The 19,844-nt window shown below is 45.8% G+C and overlaps 1 protein-coding gene across 2 annotated transcripts in view; it reads right to left on the minus strand.

Moving 5' to 3' along the window:
* Positions 1–9,889, minus strand: part of SMG1 (SMG1 nonsense mediated mRNA decay associated PI3K related kinase) — a 113,879-nt gene extending 103,990 nt beyond the window's left edge. For both annotated transcript variants that reach the window (XM_007986710.3, XM_073015198.1), the window contains exon 1: positions 9,394–9,889. In XM_007986710.3, coding sequence (XP_007984901.2) covers positions 9,394–9,482 — 89 coding nt within the window. In that variant the 5' untranslated portion in view covers positions 9,483–9,889. The remainder of the gene's footprint in view (positions 1–9,393) is intronic.
* Positions 9,890–19,844: the final 9,955 nt, after the last annotated feature.

The raw sequence follows: 19,844 nt of genomic DNA on the forward strand, positions 1-19,844 counted from the left end.
CTGTAATCCCAGCTACTCGGGGGGCTGAGGCAGAAGAATCACTTAACCCGGGAGGCAGAGGTTGCAGTGAGCCAAGATCGCACCATTGCACTCCAGTCTGGGGCACAAGAGCGAAACTTCGTCTCAAAAAAACAAAAAAAACAAAACTATACATACATAAATTTTATCTCAAAGAAGCATCATAATAGAATTCAAAAGAGAATTCAATTTAAAAAGGAAAAGTACACTCAATTAACTAACACAAAATAGAAAAGAATAACAGTATAAAACTAAGTATCTCTGCATGAGCGAACACCACAAGAACTTAGTAAGTTATACTCTACATTAAAGAAACAAAAAACAGGCCGAGCACGGTGGCTCACGCCTGTAATCCCAGCACTTTGGGAGGATGAGGTGGGTGGATCACGAGGTCAGGAGATTGAGACCCTCCTGGTTAACACGGTGAAACCCCATCTCTACTAAAAATACAAAAAAATAGCTGGGCGTGGTGGTGGGCGCCTGTAGTCCCAGCTACTTGGGAGGCTGAGGCAGGAGAACGGCGTGAACCCAGGAGGCAGAGCTTGCAGTGAGCCGATAGAGCGCCACTGCACTCCAGACTGAGCAAAAGAGAGACTCCGTCTCAATAAATAAATAAATAAATAGATAACACAGAATAAGGGAGCATTTCCTATACATATGAAACCACAAATTTCTGTACTCTCTACTATTAGGCCTCTATACAAGGGGAAGTATGTTTTATTTTATAGTTCCAAAAATAAAATGGGCTCTGAAAAACTTCAAGATAGTCAAAGATAGGTAACCAAAATGATGATGTGAAAAGTTAACAAACAGCTCCTGTGAATCCATTAAGGGTGGTCCAATGAAAGGAGCCTCAGGGATTTGTTTTAGGTGATTAGGATAAAGAACAAGTGTCAGGTAACAAGGGCAGAAAACCCTACCAAGAATTGTGACAATTCAATGTTCCCACCATGGACCACACTCTATTTTACATGACACTTCCATGACATTCCATACATGTGTCTAAAATGAAGATTGAGCAGATAAAAAGTATCACTTTAGTGATCATCCTCAATCAACACCAAATAACAAACGAAGGGAATGAAGGGCTTTTGCTTATGGAAATTCTCACATACTGAGCTGAATATTTTTATATTTATTTATTTATTTATTTATTTATTTATTTATTTATTTTTAAGACAGAGTTTCACTCGTTGCCCAGGCTGGAGTGCAATGGCCCGATCTTGGCTCACCACAACCTCCGCCTCCCGGGTTCAAGTGATTCTCCTGCCTCAGCCTCCCAAGTAGCTGGGATTACAGGCATACGCCACCATGCCCGGCTAATTTTTGTATTTTTAGTAGACACAGGGTTTTCCCATGTTGGTCAGGTGGGTCTCTCCCGACCTCAGGTGATACGCCCGCTTTGGCCTCCCCAAAGTGCTGGGATTACAGGTGTAAGCCACCGCACACAGCCTTATCTTAAATTGTTAAATATAAACATAATACTCAGGTCCTTAGCAGCCCCTTCTCTATATTGTTCCTATTACCTGCCTCCCACTGCGATCTCTCTTGCATGCGCATGCACGCACTCTCAAACACACACACACACACACACACACACACACACACACACACACACACTCTTTTTCTTTTTCTTTTAGATGGAGTCTTGCTCTTGTTACCCAGACTGGAGTGCAATGGCGCAATCTCAGCTCACCACAACCTCCGCCTCCCAGGTTCCAGCAATTCTCCTGCCTCAGCCTCCTGAGTAGCTGGGAATACAGGCATGCGCCACCACACCCGGCTAATGTTGTATTTTTAGTAGAGACAGGGTTTCTCCATGTTGGTCAGGCTAGTCTCGAACTCCCGACCTCAGGAGATCCACCCACCTCAGCCTCCCAAACACACACACACACAAAAAAAAACACGTGAACTATGATTCAAGGCCTACAATAGGGTCCCCAACCCAGTGCTTCAGCTTCACCTCTTATTTGTATTACTCCTCATAAGTACCCAATTCCTCTACACACCGACAACTTGCACCTGGCCTTAATGTAATTTTCTTCTATTTTGGAGGGGGGAGATTCTCCTCCAAATTCACAGTCAAAATTGTACAGACCAATTCCATCACCCCACTGCTCCGTACTTAACCATATAACTTTCCCTCCTCTGACTCTTCAGGCTTTTTGTTTTGTTGTTTTTGAGATAGTCTCGCTCTGTCACCCAGAGTGGAGTGCAATGGCATCATCTTGGCTCACTGCAACAACCTCCACCTCCTGGGTTCAAGCGAGTCTCCTGCCTCAGTCTCCCGAATAGCTGGGATTACAGGTGCCTACTATTGCATCCAGCTAATTTTTGTATTTTTAGTATAGGGGGTTTCACCAAGTTGGCCAGGCTGGTCTTGAACTTCTGACCTCAGGTGATCTGCCCGCCTTGGCCTCTTTCTCTGAGAGAGAGAGAAAGAGAGAGAGAGAGAGAGAGAGAGAGAGAGAGAGAGAGAGAGAGAGAGAGAGAGGAAGGAAGACCGAGAATTATATCACAAAATCCACATGCTCTTCCCTTTACAAAGTCCCTATCTCCCATAATAACTTACAGTCTCCTTGAAGACAGTGGTTTTACAAGTCATAAAAATCCTGGCCGTGGCCCGGTGCAGTAGCTTATGCCTGTAATCCCAGCACTTTGGGAAGCCAAGACAGGCAGATCACTTGACGTCAGAAGTTCAAGACCAGCCTGCTCAACATGGTGAAACCCCATCTCTACTAAAAATACAAAAATTAGCCAGGGGTAGGGGCGCATGCCTGTAATCCCACCTACTCGGAAGGCTGAGGTAGGAGAATCGCTTGAACCTTAGAGGCTGAGGTTGCAGTGAACCAAGATTGCACCAGTGCATTTCAGCCTGGGCAACACAGTGAGACCCCATCTCAAAATATATATAGATAGATAGATAGATAGATAGATAGATAGATAGATAGATAGACAGATATATATACCTCCCTAGAAGCATCAATATTTACTGAGAGTATTTTATTACCTGTTATAAAAAAACAAACAAAAAAAAGACAAAAAACCTTCTATTATACTAATTTATAAAGGAATCAAAACAAAAGGGGTTGGGGGGTCCGGGCACAGTATCTCACTCGTGTAATCCCAGCACTTTGGGAGGCCAAGGTGGGAACTTGAGGTCAGGAGTTTGAGACCAGCCTGGTCAACATGGTGAAACCCTGTCTCTACTAATACAAAAATTAGCTGGGCCTGGTGACATGCGCCTCTAGTCCCAGCTACTCAGAAGGCTGAGGCACATGAATCGCTTGAACCCAGGAAGTGGAGGTTGTATTGAGCCAAGATTGTGCCGCTACACTCCAGCCTGGGAGACACAGTGAAACTATGTCTTTAAAAAAAAAAAAAAAAAAAGGCCAGGTACAGTGGCACACACCTGTAATCCCAGCACTTTGGGAGGCCGAGGTAAGTGGATCACCTGAGGTCAGGAGTTCACGACCAGCCTAACTAACATGGTGAAACGCCGCCTCTACTAAATACAAAAAAGTTAGCTGGGTATGGTGGCACATGCCTATAATCCGAGCTCTTGGGAGGCTGAGACAGGAAAATCACTTGTACCTGGGAGGCAGAGGTTGCAGTGAGCCGAGATTGCACCATTGCACACTCCAACCCGGGCAACAAGAGCAAAACTCCGTCTCAAAAAAAAAAAAGAAGTTGGGGTGGGGGGAAGGTTCAACTTAAAGATACAATTACCAAGTGTTTCATAAGGAATGTCTTATTTCATAATGGAGTAGGAGTTTGACACCAGCATGGGCAAAATGGGGAGGCCCCATCTCTACAAAAAAATAAAAATAAAAAATTAGCGTGCCAAGCATGGTGGGTCACACCTGTAATTCCAGCACTTTGGGAGGCCAAGGAGGAAGGATCACCTGAGCCCAGGTATTCAAGATCAGCCCAGGCAGCATGGCAAAACCCCGTCTCTACAAAAATAAATAAATAAATACCCCGTCTCTACAAAAATAAATAAATAAATAAAGTAGCTGGGCATAGTGGCATGCACCTATGGTCCCAGCTATTGGGAGGCTGAGGTAGGAGGACTTCTTGAGCCTGGGAGGTGGAGGTTGCAATGAACTGAGATAGTTCCGCTGCACTCCAACCTGGGCAATACAGTAAGACTCTGCTTCAGAAAAAGAGAGAGGAGACCAGGTGTGGTGGCTCATGCCTGTAATCCCAGCACTTCGGGAGGCTGAAGCAGGTGGATCACCTGAGGTCAGGAGTTCAAGACCAGCCTGGCCAACATGGTGAAACCCCATCTCTACTAAAAACACAAAAATTAGTCAGGCGTAGTGGCATGCGCCTGTATTCCCAACTACTCGGGAGGCTGAGACAGGAGAATCAATTGAACCAGGAGGTGGAGGTTGCAGTGAGCTGAGATTGTGCCACTGTACTCCAGCCTGGGTGATAAAGTAAAACTGTCTCAAAAAAAAAAAAAAAAAAAAAGAGAGAGAGGAAAAATAAATAAATTAGCCAGGTGTGGTGGTATGCACCTGTGGTCCCAGCTACTCAAGAGACTGAGGTGGGAGGATCCCCTGAGCCCAGGAAATCAAGGCTGCAGTGAGTAGTGACTGCACCACTGCACTCCAGCCTGGGCAACAGAGCGAGAGCATATCTCAAAAAAGAGGAAAGAAAAGAAAAAAGAAATTAAAAATATAAAAACAAACATTACTTTAGTTTTACTTTTTATTTTTTAGTTTATTATGGGTGTTTTACTTTCCCCCATGTAAAACAGCCATACGCAATTTGTTGAAATTCTCCTTAGTGTACTTTGAAATCTGTTGAATAGAACTGGCAATCACTGAATTCTATTTAACTCTAGTTCCATTTAATATTAGACTGGTGTGAAAGTAACTGCGGTTTTGGCCAAAACCGCAATTACTTTTGCACCTACCTAATAGCTATAAAATATGTAACTTCACTGAATTTTATCCTCTATGTATTTCCCTATATTATGTACCTATGGACATCAAACTTAGTACAGACTGATAAAAGGCTGAATAGACAACTACGGTTTCAAAAATCCAGCTTCTCACAACCTCAGACAGACTAGTACACAGCTTTTCTAATTTCACAACACATTTCCATTTTTTGGTCTTTCACAATAGAGAAGATGTGTGTACTTTTGAATACTTTGATCTGTCTAGAATCTACCAAAATTGGAAGGTGTTTTTATTATACAGTTTCATCCTTTTCTTAAAAGAAAGAAGTATAGAAAGATCCTAAGTTTGAACACAGTAAGACACTCAATATAGAACTACTACTAAACATATAAGACCAGTTACACAATTAATGTCCTAACACCCCAAGTGGAATCTACTTGTTTTCTGTTGACTTGAATGCTTTCTCTTCTTTGTTGAATTAATCAATCTATTTGACTCCAATGTCAAATTAATCAATGTCACGTTAGAATATTAAAATGTACAATTATGAATTACACATTTAATTTTAAAACATCATTCTGATCTCTATCTTGATTGATACTAGATTATCTTCCAAACTAAGGTGGAAAAAATGACAGACTTTAGCTATTGGCAATGATAGGTCATTTTTTTAGGGAAGAGGAGTAAAGAGGGCAACTTCCATAGGTCAGACATTCCTTTGTTCTAAGAAGCCACCACTCCTGTTTCTTCATATGGAAAAAACCAGAGGCGTCCAGTGGTTCCCAAAACCTTCTCAACTTTATGCTTGAGGAACCCACAGATTTCAAATAATACAACTGACCTAAGACCACTCATTTGTTTAATTGTTTAATCATTCCTTTATTTATTTTTTTTATTTTTTTTTTTTTTTGAGAAGGAGTCTTGCTCTGTTGCCCAGGCTGGAGTGCAGTGGTGTGATATCGCTCACTACAACCTCCGCCTCTCGGGTTCAAGTGATTCTCCTGCCTCAGCCTCCGAGTAACTGGGATTATAGGCATGCGCCACCACATCCCGCTAATTTTTTTTCTTTTTTTTAGTAGAGACGGGGTTTCACCATGTCAGTTGGCCAGGCTGGTCTTGAACTCCTGACCTCAGGTGATCCGCCCAACTCAGCCTCCCAAAGTGTTAGGATTACAGGCATGAGCCACCACGCCTGGTCTTCTCTCTCTTTTTCTGAAAGAGTCTCACTTCATGCCCGGCCTGCTCAACCATTCTTAAATGTCGGGTGTGGTGGCTCACACCTGTAATCTCAACACTTTGGGAGGCTGAGGGCGGGTGGATTGCTTGAGTTCAAGACCAGCCTAGGCAACATGGTGAAAACCCCATCTTTACAAAAAATACAAAAATGATCCGGGCTGGTGGCAAGCGCCTATAGCCCCACACTTGTGGGTGCTGAGGGAGGAGGTTTGAGCCTGGGAGGTCGAGACTGCAGTGAGCCAAGTATTTGTGCCGCTGCATTCCAGCCTGGGTGATACAGCAAGACCCTGTCTCAAAAAAATTTACAGAAGAGTTGACTGAGAGCACAGTGAATGAAAAGGAAAACTAAAAGACAGTGCCACATAAATGCTTACTGTTGGAGGTATGCTTCTATGGAACATGGGTTTGCTCTCTTACCATATGACATTCACATATTCAGCCACCTGGAACACTTCCTGTCAGTATGTGTGAAGTATCACGTGTGGTCAAAATTAACTCAACAGTCATTTTCCACACCAACTGGCAAACTAACACTAAAAGAAATCAACAAGTGTTGCTTTTTCAAAAGCCTAAATCAGCTGAGTGCAGTGACTTACACCTGTAATCCCAGCACTTTGAGAGGCCAAAGCAGGCAGATCACCTGAGGCAGGAGTTCAAGAACAGGTTGGCCAAAATGATGAAACCCCATCTCTACTAAAAATACAAAAATTAACTGGGCACTGTAATCCCAGCTACTCAGGAGGCTGAGGGAGGAGAATTTTTCCTTGAAACCGGGAGGCAGAGGCTGCAGTGAGTCAAGACTGCGCCACTGTACTCCAGCCTGGGAGACACAGCAAGACTCCATCTCGGGGGGGGGGGGGGGAAGCTTAAATCAAGGAAAACAGAACCAAACCAGCAGGGACGAAACGGTACATAAGAGGCAAAAAAAAATTTATTTTTTTAATCAAAATTATTCAGATGAACCACAATAAACGTGCCTGCATCTGAAGTTCCATAAATCGATTACCCCTAAAATATATTTATATACATTTAAGGAGTTCTAAGCATTGGGTTAAATTCTAAACCTTCATTTAAGCAAGAAGCAAGATCAAGATCCGTTCTGTCAGTTACCTGGAGTCTGTCACCTTTCTGAATAGGGGACAGAATAACCTCAAATTTAACTAATGAAAATTTACGACTACGACTTGGCAAACATCTGAGGTATTTTTATTGACTAACAAATCAGCTATGACAATCTTAGAAACAAATCAAGTTATGCTATGGGGTATGTCCACAGTTCCCCGTTCCTTCTACAACAGAAGAAAATCAAATCTTCCCAATATCCTAACAAATTGTTACTCCCTGTAACCAAATGCATCTCACAGTATCGGCTACCAAGGCGTTACATTCTGAAACTTTGTTACAAAGCACAGCTTCAAAGAAACCTTGTAAGCTTTCTTGTAAGCTCCTCCCTTCCCCCATTACCCCTCCCCAGAGCCAAGAAATAAAGCACTTGAAAGAAACAGCATGGATAATATTTATTAATAGCTCATGTACATATTCCATAACTACATAAGCCATTTGGCTTCATACCTGTCAGCAATGAAGTCAGGTGGCCCCAGCACGTGGCTGCAACTCTTCTCTATTTATTTAGAACTACAAACTACAATTTACACTTTTCCAAAAGCTCTAGGAGACTATTTGAGAAGGGCACTTTATTCTTCTAAAAGGTTACTAAATTATCTTATATACTTACACTGATCACAATACTGAAAAATAATCTAAAATCCATTGTCATTCATTTACCACCTAATTTGTTAGATGCCAGAAAATAAAATCAAATTTCACACATTTCAATAAAAAGGCAAAACTAAGCAAGTCAATCACAGAAAAAAATACTTAATCAACTAATTTTATTTAAAGCACTCACAAACTCTTAAGTGGTACAAGACAAGTCAACGCTATGTTTATCAAACAAAATTTTTTTTTTACGACTAAACACCTCAATTCTAGACTCAGGCACTAATTATTAAAGTCATCTAGTCATGTAAACCAATTCTCAACAGACACAGTATTTGGAAAGGCATATTAAACAGACTAAGATGTCTACCACCCATTAGCCAAAGACAATTTTAATGATTTTTCTAATGAGTCTTCAAATGTTACATTCTAACATCTTACCAAATTATTTCCAAATACTGCTGGAATTACATGTAACTATCAGGAAACAAAAGGGCTTCCCAACAACTTGTGCGATCTACATTTATTTGGCCAGTTTCTGGACAATTACAATACAATTGTGCTCCAAAGTAGGAAAGTTCCATAAATCAATTACCCCTAAAATATATTTATATACATTTAAGGAGTTCTAAGCATTGGGTTAAATTCCAAACAGACTCTGAATAGAAGAATTTATTCAGTAAGAGAGGTTAGAATAAATCAGTCCTAAATTAGGCACAACTGCCCCCCCAAATTGATCAAAAAGGCAGGAAAATTGCATTTATTTAAAAAGTTAATGTTTCTAATATATTCAAATCTAACTAAGCCCCAAAACGGTCTGAGATCAAATCCTCCATAAAAGAGGAAATTCTTTAGACTTCTAAGTGGGTGCCCAAAGAGTTCACTCAAGTGTCCAGGTATGAATTAGATTCACCAGAGTAACCGGCCTTGCACTTCAGGAAAACTTCCATCTCCCAAGACCAGAGTGGGTCGATCCCATCAACAGTCACCACAATCTCATCTCACGCTCCACTAAGGAATGTCCTCCCTAAAGTCAGAGCAATGCCTTTGCTGGAGTTTTGTTTTGGTTTTCTCAGTATTAACACGTGGGGGTCACAGAAAGGGACACAGGTTAGAAGGTCTTTCACGTGGCGGCTCAAAGAGTGGGGAACCGAGGAAGTAAATGAGTAACAGGGAGGGTCCTGGCCTCTCGGGATCTCCCAACTGGAGGTCGGAGGAAGGCGGTAACTGGAATGCCCCCCACCCCACCCCCGCCTCTTTCTCACCTCCTAGTCCCGATCCTAGGCCAGTGCCAGCCCCGGGCAGAACAAGCAGGGAGGGGAGGCACTTAGGCCTCGCCTCCCGCGGCCTTCCTCCCCTAGCCGGGGCGGAGGAGACCCAGGAAGCCGCGCCCGGCTCCGAGGGGTGGAGGGCCTAGGCCGCGCCTCCCAGCCCCGCGGCCCTAGGCCTCGGCCAGCCCGAGGCGGAGCCCGGGAGGTCCGGGCGGGGGCCCGGGCCGGTCACCCACCTGGGTTGCCAGTCATTCCAGCTCCGCGGATACTTGGTGCCGCCGCCGCCGCCGCTGCTCAGCCTAGACCCCGGGGCTCTGCGGCTCATTACCTTCCCCGACACGACATGGCCAAGCGCCGCCGCCCAAAGAAGAGCGAGTCGCCGCCCGAACCGGCCGCCGCCGACACCCCGCTCCGGCCCGGGGCTGAGGAGGAAGCCGAGGAGGAGGAGAAGTAGGAGGAGGAGGCGGCGGAGGGCGGGGGAAGAGGACGGCCGTTCCGGGTTCCGCCTGAGCCCGCAGCGCAGGACAAGGAGGCAGGAGCGGCGCGGTGAGAGAAAGGCAGATGAAGGGGAGGCGACGTCTCTTCCAGGGCCGTGCGCGGCCCACGACGCTGGGGCCCCGGAGGACGAGGACGACGAGGAGCAGGCGGTGGCGGCAGCTCCTCACGCTCACACGGCCACTGCTTCCCCGCCTCCCGGCTCCGCCCGCCGCGCCGCCGCTGTCGCACGGCATGCTGGGAGCGAGGGGCGGGGTCGGCGCCTGCCGGGCCTGGGGAGAGAGGCGGGTCCTGTCGGCGGCGGGGCAGGGCCGAGAGAGGCGGGGCCGATAGCAGGCCGCCCCGCCCCCCACGTCCCCTGGCTCGTCAACTGCGCCGAAGTCTGGGCACCGCGATGACGAATCCTAGGACAGGGGATCTCCACTACTGCGGCCACACACTTTTCTCCCAAACGCTCCCGGGAAAACACCGGACCCCTGAGAGCCGGGCAGTCAGGTGTAAACAGGCGTCCAATCCAGGACCTGCAGTGGGGGGGGGCTGGTACCCTGGGGTGCGCGCGCACACAGGCGTGCCCTTGAATTCACGTGCGCCAGTCTTCCCACTGTCTACGGGGAGGGGTGGAAAGTGAAAATAGTAAGATCGAGAGGAGGTTGATATCTATCTTCCCAACCTCCACCTGAAATGTGCCCATTGAGTCCTGGCACCTTTTACCATTTCTTCACAATGAAAAAAACTAAATGATGGAAGGGAAAGGAGTATCCAAGACCACCAAGCCCTGTCCTCTGCAATGTGAAATGTGCTTTGAAGTCCTCTCACCCTAAGGCTTGCCCGTCTTCTGCTGGTGAAAGAAGCTGGAGGCCCGGCGCGGTGGCTTAAGCCTGTACCCAGCACTTTAGGAGGCCGAGGTGGGCGGATCATCTGAGTTGAGGAGTTCCACACCAGCCTGGCCAACATGGGGAAAACCGGCCTCTACTAAAAATACAAAAAGTAGCCGGGCACGGTGGTGGGCGCCTGTAATCCCAGCTACTCAGGAGGCTGAAACAGGGGAATCGCTTGAACCCAGTAGGCCAAGGTTGCAGTGAGCCGAGATCAGGCCATTGCAGTCCAGCCTGGGCAACAAGAGCGAAATTCTGTCTCAAAAAAATAAAAGAAGAGAGAGCGAGAGAGAGGAAGGGAGGAAGGAAGGGAGGGAGGGAGGGAGGGAGGAAGGAAGGAAGGAAGGAGAGAGAAAGGAGGAAGGGAGGGAAGGAAGGAAGAAAGAAAGAAGGAAGGAAGGAGAGAAAGAAAAAGAAAGAAGAAAAGAAAGAAAGAAAAGAAAAGAAAAAAGAAAAGAAAAGAAAGAGCGGCCGGGCACGGTGGCTCATGCCTGTAATCCCAGCACTTTGGGAGGCCAAGGCAGGCAGAGCAGGAGGTCAGGAGATAGAGACCATCCTCCCTAACAACCATCTCTACTAAAAATACAAAAAAATTAGCCTGGCGTGGTGATGGGCGCCTGTAGTCCCAGCTACTCAGGAGGCTGAGACAGGAGAATGGCGTGAACCCAGGAGGCGCAGCTTGCAGTGAGCTGAGATCACGCCACTGCACTCTAGCCTGGGTGACACAGCGAGACTCCGAGAAAGAAAGAAAGAGAGAGAGAGAGAGAGAGACAGAGACAGGAAGGAAGGAAGGAAGGAAGGAAGGAAGGAAGGAAGGAAGGAACGAACGAAGAAGCTGGGAGGAAGGAAGGAGCTGGGAGGAAGGAAGGAAGGAAGGAAGGAAGGAAGGAAGGAAGGAGCTGGGTAGAGGAGACATACCTGACCGTCTACCCCATGACATGCCCCATGCCCTAGGGAAAAAATTCCCTAAAGCATCTGATGCATAATGTGAATGCATACACATTTTTTAAAAGGTGGGCCAGGATGCTCCTTAAACCTGTATCTAAACCTTATCTGCATAAGGAGTCTTAACCTATCATTTTATGTTGCAAAGAAAAAGTCTTTATATATCACTTGTGCAATTAAAAATTTTACCAAAAGTACTTGAAGATTATGAGGAGTTGATACTTCCACACATACGCATATCCCCTCCACCTTGGACTCCTTCTTATGGCCACCAATCCTTCACTAAGGGAGGATCCTGCTGGTTCTAAATGATGAGGACTACAAAAAATACAAAAATTAGCCGTCATGGTAGCGCGTGCCTGTGGTCCCAGGAACTCCGGAGGGTGAGGCAGGAGAATGACTTGAGTCCAGCAGGTGGAGGCTGCAGTGACCTATGATCCTGACACTGCACTGCAGCCTGGGCTACAAAGGGAAGGAAGGGAGGGAGGGAGGGCCGCACGGAGGGAGAAGAAGAACAAGAAAAGACAGGCCACCGTGCGTGGCTGACCCTGTAATCCCAGCACTTCGGGAGGCTGAGGTGGGTGGATCACTTGAGGTCAGGAGACCAGCCTGGCAAACATGGTGAAACCCCACCTACCAAAAAAATACAAAAATTAGCCAGGCATGTTGGCAGCACGCCTGTAGTCCCAGCTACTCGAGGAAGCAGAAGCCTGAGAATTGCTTGAACCCAGGAGCCAGAGGTTGCAGTGAGCCGAGATTGTGCCACTGAATTCCAGCCTGGGTGACAGAGTAAGACTCTGTCTCAAAAAAAAGAAAGGAAAGAAAGAAAGAAAGAAGGAAAGAAGGAAGGAAGGAAGGAAGGAAGGAAGGAAGGAAGGAAGGAAGGAAGGAAGGAAGGAAGGAAGGAAAGAAAGAAAGAAAGAAAGAAAAAATCATTTGGGTGAAGTGATTCATGCCTGTAATCCCAGTGATGGGAGGCTGAGACTGGAAGATCCTTGAGCCCGGGAGTCATAGGCCAGCCTGAGCAACATAGCAAGACCCCCATTTCTACAAAAAAATGTTAATTTTTTTTTTTTTTTTTTTTTTTTGGTTTCACTCTTGTTGCCCAGGCTGGAGTGCAATGACCCGGTCTCAGCTCACTGCAACCTAGGCCTCCCAGGTTCAAGCATGTCTACTGCCTCAGCCTCCCAAGTAGCTGAGATTATAGGCGCATGCCTCCACACCCGGCTAATTTTGCATAAAAATTTTAAAATTTTTAAATTAGACAAGTAAGAAATTGCTTGAGCCACTGGACACAATCTCTGGCACTACCTTTCTTTTTTTTTTTTCCTCCGTCTGTGGCCTAGGCTAGAGTGCAGTGGCGAGATCTTGGCTCCACCTCCTGAGTTCAAGCCATTCTCCTGTCTCAGCCTCCCGAGTAGCTGGTACTACAGGCGCCCACCACCACACCTGGCTAATTTTTTTTTTTTTTTTTGTATTTTTGGTGGAGACGGGGTTTCACCGTGTTAGCCAGGATGGTCTCGATCTCCTGACCTCCTGATCCGCCCACCTGGGCCTCTGAAAGTGCTGGAATTACAGGCATGAGCCTGTAAAAAGAGGCGCCCGGCCTTCTTCTTCTTTATTGGTCAAAATATTATCCAACTAGGCATATGGATATGGAGCACGTGCCTGTGATCCCAATTACTTGGGAGGCTGAGGTGGGAGAATCGCTTGAGCCCAGGAGTTTCAGGCTGTAGTGAGTCATAATGGTGCCTCTGCATTCCAGCCTGGGCAACAGGATGAGACCATTTTTAAGGGGGCAGAAAAAATCACTCTGGCTGTGGCAGATTTCCTTAGGATAGATTCCCAGAAGTGGAATTATTGGGGAAAAGGCTATTAATGACTTTAAGTCTTTGGATACAGACTGTTAAGTTGCTTTCCAGGAAGTTTCTGCCAATGATACTCTGATACTTTCTGTGTCCTCACACCACGCTTTGTCAACACTGAATGTTTTTGAGGGTTAATTATTTCTATGGGAGAAGTTAAAAAAAAAAAAGACAACAAAGAAATTGCTTCAGGTGGGGCGTGGTGGCTCATGCCTGTAATCCCAGCACTTTGGGAGGCTGAGGTGAGAGAATCACCTGAGCCCAGGAGGTGGAGGTTGCAGTGAGCCTAGATCATGCCACTGCACTCCAGCCTGGGTGACAGAGCAAGACTCCATCTCGATAAAATAAATCAAATTAATCAAACGTGAGCAACTCTCATGACTTCCAACATTTTTTTTCTTCTTCCTTTTGGTGGTTCTGCCTCTCCGGTTGCATTAGGATTTCCCTACTCCATTTCAGTCACGGGAACCAAGTTTCTGTTCCTGAAACACACCAAGCCTTTCTGGCCTCTGGATTTTTGCACTTGCTGTTCCCACTATCTGGAATGCCTTTCCTGCATTTGTTCCCATCAGGGTTGGGACTAGCAAAGTGACAGGTGATGGAGTTGCTGAGGGTGCAAAATTTAAGGAGGCGCCTACTCCCAGAGTCATGCAAAAGCCAACTTTGCATTTGCGCAAGCCTGTGAGTGAGTCCCTCCTTGAATTTGAGGCTGTACTGTAATCCCTGCTACTCAAATAAACAAAGAAAGAGGGGCAGGAGAACTGCTTGAACCTGGGAGGCAGAGGTTGCCGTGGGCCGAGATCCTGCTATTGCACTCTAGCCTGGGCAAGAGGGCGAGAATCCGTCTCAAAAAAAGAAAAAAAAAATTGAGGCTGTAGGCACCACATTTGCCTTACCCTGGCCCCTGCCCTGATTTTCCTGACGTGTCTCATCTCCAGACGGGTTTGCTTTGACCCCCCTGACCAAAAAAGCTGGCCAGTGCCCTTTCCAGGTACTCTGTCACACACCCTGTTTCCTTCCTTGGTAGTACCCGGCACCATCTGCAAGTATTGGGTTTCTTTGCACATTTAGCATCTGTCCAACACTTAGGATATCAGCTTTGCAAGAGCAAAGGTCATATCTATCTCAGCCCTACCTCCTCTATACTCAGCACACAGCACAACACCTGACCATAGGAAGCATCCAAGAAACGGGAGGAATGAAATTGAAATTATCTAAAATAAGGATCAAGATTGCTACAGAAGTATTCATCTCAGTTTTACTTATTAATAGCAAAACAAAAACAAAACACCTGGAAATTATACCAACGATAGGAAACTGATTAGGACGCAGTACAATCGGAGTTGAAATTTTCTGCAGCCATTACAAATTACATTTGTGAGGAATTTTTTTTTTATTTTTTTAGATGGAGTTTTGCTCTTGTTGCCCAGGCTGGAGGGCAATGTCTCCATCTCAGCTCACTGCAACCTCTGCCTCCTGGGTTGAAGCGATTCTCCTGCCTCAGCCTCCCGAGTAGCTGGGATTACAGGCATGCACCACCATGCCTGGCGAACTTTGTATTTTTAGTAGAGATGGGGTTTCTCAATGTTGGTCAGGCTGGTCTCGAACTCTCAACCTCAGGTGATCCTCCTGCCTCGGCCTCCAAAGTGCTGAGATTACAGGCATGAGCCACTGCACCCAGCCAAGAATTTTTAATGAAATTGGAAAAGTATTATGTTAACATACTAAACAAACAAACAATAAAAGCACAAGATTAAAAGATGAGGAGGCTGAAGCAGGAGAATCGCTTGAACTGGGAAGGCAGAGGTTGCAGTGAGCTGAGATTGCACCATTGCACTTCAGCCTGAGCAACAAGAGCAAAATTCCATCTAAAAAATAAATAAATAAGTAAAATAAAATAAACGTGTGCTATGACCTCAACTTAGTTTTAAAAAATGTGTGTGGGAGGGGGTTGAGTACGGTGGTGCATGCCTGTAATCCCAGTCCTTTGGGAGGCCGAGGCAGGTGGATCCCCTGAGGAGAGGAGTTCAAGAGCAGCCTGGCCAACATAGTGAAACCTTGTCTCTACTAAAAATACAAAAATTAGCCAGGCGTGGCAGTGTGTACCAGTAATCCCAGCTATTCAAAAGGCTGAGGTGAGAAGTTAGCTTGATCCTGGGAGGCAGAGGTTTCAGTGAGCCGAGATCGACCACTGCACTCCAGCTTGGGGAACAGGTTGACAGTCCGACTCAAGAACAACAAAAAGAAACACACAAAGAGTGAAGGAAGGGCTGGGTGTGGTGGCTCACACCTGTAATCCCAGCACTTTTGGAGGCCAAGGCGGGTGGATCATGAGGTCAAGAGATTGAGACCATCCTGACCAACATGGTGAAACCCCATCTCTACTAAAAATACAAAAATTATCTGGGCATGGTGGAACACGCCTTCAGTCCCAGCTACTTGGGAGACTGAGGCAGGAGAATCTCTTGAACCCTGGAGGTGGAGGTTGCAGTGAGCCGAGGTCATGCCACTGGACTCCAGCCTGGCGACAGAGCCACTCTCTCCAAAAAAAAAAAAAAAAGTGAAGGAAGGAGTTCATAGAAAAAAAAGAAGATAATGGCCAGGTGCAATGGCTCACGCTTGTAATCCTAGCAGTTTGGGAGGCCAAGGAAGGTGGATCACAAGGTCAGGAGATTGAGACCATCCTGGCTAACACGGTGAAACCCCATCTCTACTAAAAATACAAAAACAAAATTAGCCGGGCATGGTGGTGGGCGCCCGTAGTCCCAGCTACTTGGGAGGCTGAGGTGGGAGAATGGTGTGAACCCAGGAGGTGGAGCTTGCAGTGAGCCGAGATCGTGCCACTGCACTCCAGCCTGGGCAACAGAGCAAGACTCCGTCAAAAAAAAAAAAGAGAAAGAAAGAAAGAAAGAGAGAGAGAGAGAGAGAGAAAAAGAAAGAAGGGAGGGAGGGAGGAAGGATATATTGTATTAACCTACTATTTAAGACCTGTGGTAAATGCAATCGTGGTTGATTTTTCCCCCCTGTTTCTTGCTACTTTCTAATGTAGAAGTGGTACTTGTAAAACAATTTTTTTTTTTTTTTTTTTTTGAGTCTCGCTCTGTCACCCAGTCTGGGGTGTAGTGGTGCGATCTCGGCTCACCACAACTTCTGCCTCCCGGGTTCAAGCGATTCTCCTGCCTCAACTTCCTGAGTAGCTAGTATTACAGGTGTCTGCCACCACGCTTGGCTAATTTTTGTATTTTCAGCGGAGACAGGGTTTCACCATGCTGGGCAGGTTGCACTCAAACTCCCGACCTCAGGTGATCCACCCGCCTTGGCCTCCCAAAGTGCTGGGATTACAGGTGTGAGCCACTGCACCCGGCCTAAAACAAAAATTTAAAAAGCTAAAAGTAAGCATTCAATAAATAGGTGTTGCATGAATGAACAGAGAATGAATATCTTAGGGTGTGGCAATGACTCAGACAGACCAACTGAGTAAACTTTGGCCAAGACATCAAGTTTTAGCTCTAAAAATAGTGACCAACTCTACCTGATGTTTATTGAGCATTTATTTTTAATTTAATTTTATTTTATTTTGAGACGGAGTCTTGCTCTGTTGCCCAAGCTAGAGTGTAGTAGTATGGTCTTGGCTCACTGCAATCTGCCTCCCAGGTTCAAGCAATTATCCTGCCTCAGCCTCCCTAGTAACTGGGACTACAGGTGTGTGCCACCATGCCCAGCTAATTTTTGTGTTTTTAGTAAAGACAGGATTTCGCCATGTTGGCCAGGCTGGTGTCGAACTCCTGACCTCAGGTCCTCTGCCCACTTGGCCTCCCAAAGTGCTGGGATTACAGGCATAAGCCACTGCACTCAGCCTTTATTGAGCATTTACTAATGCAAAAGCACTCAGTCAAATGGTCAATATGAGTTGTTACTTCATGGAATTCCCCCAAACCATGCTAAGGTAGGTATCAGTGTGGCATTTTTACACTTTGGGACTGTGATACCAAGAGAAGCTATCTCCCTGCCCAAGGTCACCCAGCTGGTAGCAGGCAGGGCCAGGAAGGGAATGTCACAGGCAGAGACAGAAGGGACATTTGGCCCCAACTCCACGTTCGTCAAAGGCGTCAGATAGACCTTTGACGTGATTGCCTAGTGAAGTTATACCCAGAGTCCCAGAGACACGAACAGGAAGGAAGTTTGAAGTTAACAGACTGTGTCTCATTACCAGCACACACACCTGTAGAGACTGTGCATTGCACTCATACTTCCTAATGAATTATATTATTACCTGGTGAACAGGTAATTATATCGCTTCATAGTTTGTCTCTCCTTGTGTTAAAAGTGTTCAAAACATAAAAAGGAAACAAAATATAGTACAAATTTTGAATGCTCTTTGTTATTTCTTAAATTTTTGATACACTCAGAGCCTCAGAAACTGTGAGTAATCTGACCCTGTCTTAACTCCTAAAAGACCTTCCTGTAAGGATTCGAACACAAACCAAACCAACCCAAGGGTCCTTCATCACCAGGATTTTCCTAGAAATCTTCCATACTTCCTAGAGAGACATTGTACTGACATATATTCCCTAAGTAAATAAAAGATAATTCTCTCTCTTTTGTTTTCTTTTGACCCTATATCTGGCCCAGGATTAACCCCCATTAAGCACCAAGAATTGAGGAACTTTATTCTCAACCAGGAGACTCAAGTTACATGGGTGATTTTTAAAATGCAATCTTAAAAGCAAATCCACATCATAAAGACATTAAAGCAGATTTTTCAAAAAGAAAAATAGCAGCCTTCTTGTTCCTGCTCCCAGCTAGGAAATCTTTGTCACAGGGCAGGCTCCCTCAGTAAGGGCTATTTTTATAGCGAGTTTTCTAGTTGGTGCAGGAGGAATTTGGCTGGGAAACCTCATGACACATTTGAAATCTCCACTTGGGCAGTCTCAGCTTGAGGCAGGGGCCAAAATTCTGTGAATCAGGGCACAAGACGTGCTGCCCAGTGGCTCGTGCGTTCTTTCAACAATAAAATAGGAAGCCGGTGAAGCTCATCTTAAGCTATTTGTAACTTATAAATTGGAGAAAACAAGAAAATGAAATTCCCCTATGTTTGGTCCTGAGCTGCCCAAGGTCTGGCATGGTGATTTTAATGGAGCTAACTCCTTTGTGTTCCCTGATTAATCCATTATTAGGGATATATGTAAATAAAATGCAAAATTATGTAAATAAAATCTCCCAGCAGCAAGTTACTGCCCTCTATTGTTTATACAGTTGTCATTTAACATTTTAAAAATGATATCCTGTGTATGTCTTTTTTCTGTCCCTAGTAAAGTATTTCTGAAGAACTGGATTGTATGGAGGTGAAATTTTTTAAAAGACAAAAAAATTTTATTTATTTATTTATTTTTTTGAGATGGAGTCTTGCTTTGTTGCCCAGGCTGGAGTGCAGTGGCACGATCTGGGCTCACTGCAAGCTCCGCCTCCTGGGTTCACACCCTTCTCCTGCCTCAGCCTCCCAAGTAGCTGGGACTACAGGTGCCCACCACCACGCCCGGCTAATTTTTTTGTATTTTTAGTAGAGGTGGGGTTTCACTGTATTAGTCAGGATGGTCTCCTGACCTCGTGATCTGCCCACCTCAGCCTCCCAAAGTGCTGGAATTACAGGCGTGAGCCACCGCACCCGGCCAAATTTTTTTTTTTTTTTTTTTTTTTTTGAGACACTCTTGTTACCCAGGCTGAAGTGCAATGGCGTGATCTCAGCTCACTGCAACCTCTGCCTCCCAGCTTCAAGTGATTCTCCTGCCTCAGCCTCCTGAGGAGCTGGAATTACAGGCATGTGCCACCACGCTTGGCTAATTTTTGTATTTGTAGTAGAGACGGGGGTTTCTCCATGTTGGTCAGGCTGGTCTCAAACTCCCAACCTCAGGTGATCCGCCTGCCTTGGCATCCCAAAGTGCTGGGATTACAGGAGTGATCTCTGCCTTAAAAAAAAATAAAAATAAAAATAAAAATAAAAAATTAACATAATTTATTTATTTATTTTGAAACCACGTTATGAGACTGGCTAATTTTTGCATTTTTGGTAGAGACAGGGTTTTGCCATGTTGCCCAGGCTGATCTCAAACTCCTGGGCTCAAGCAATCCACCTACCTCAGCCTGCCAAAGTGCTGGGATTAAAGGCGTGAGGCACCAAGCCTGGCCTTGGAGGTGAACTCTTTTTTTTTTTTTTTTTTTTTTTTTGAGACGGAGTCTGGCTCTGTCGCCCAGGCTGGAGTGCAGTGGCCGGATCTCAGCTCACTGCAAGCTCCGCCTCCCGGGTTTATGCCATTCTCCTGCCTCAGCCTCCCGAGTAGCTGGGACTACAGGCGCCGCCACCACGCCCGGCTAGTTTTTTGTATTTTTTAGTAGAGACGGGGTTTCACCGTGTTAGCCAGGATGGTCTCGATCTCCTGACCTTGTGATCCGCCCGTCTCGGCCTCGCAAAGTGCTGGGATTACAGGCTTGAGCCACCGCGCCCGGCCG

The sequence above is a fragment of the Chlorocebus sabaeus genome, chromosome 5 (genome assembly GCF_047675955.1).
Source record: "Chlorocebus sabaeus isolate Y175 chromosome 5, mChlSab1.0.hap1, whole genome shotgun sequence".
Taxonomy (NCBI): domain Eukaryota; kingdom Metazoa; phylum Chordata; class Mammalia; order Primates; family Cercopithecidae; genus Chlorocebus; species Chlorocebus sabaeus.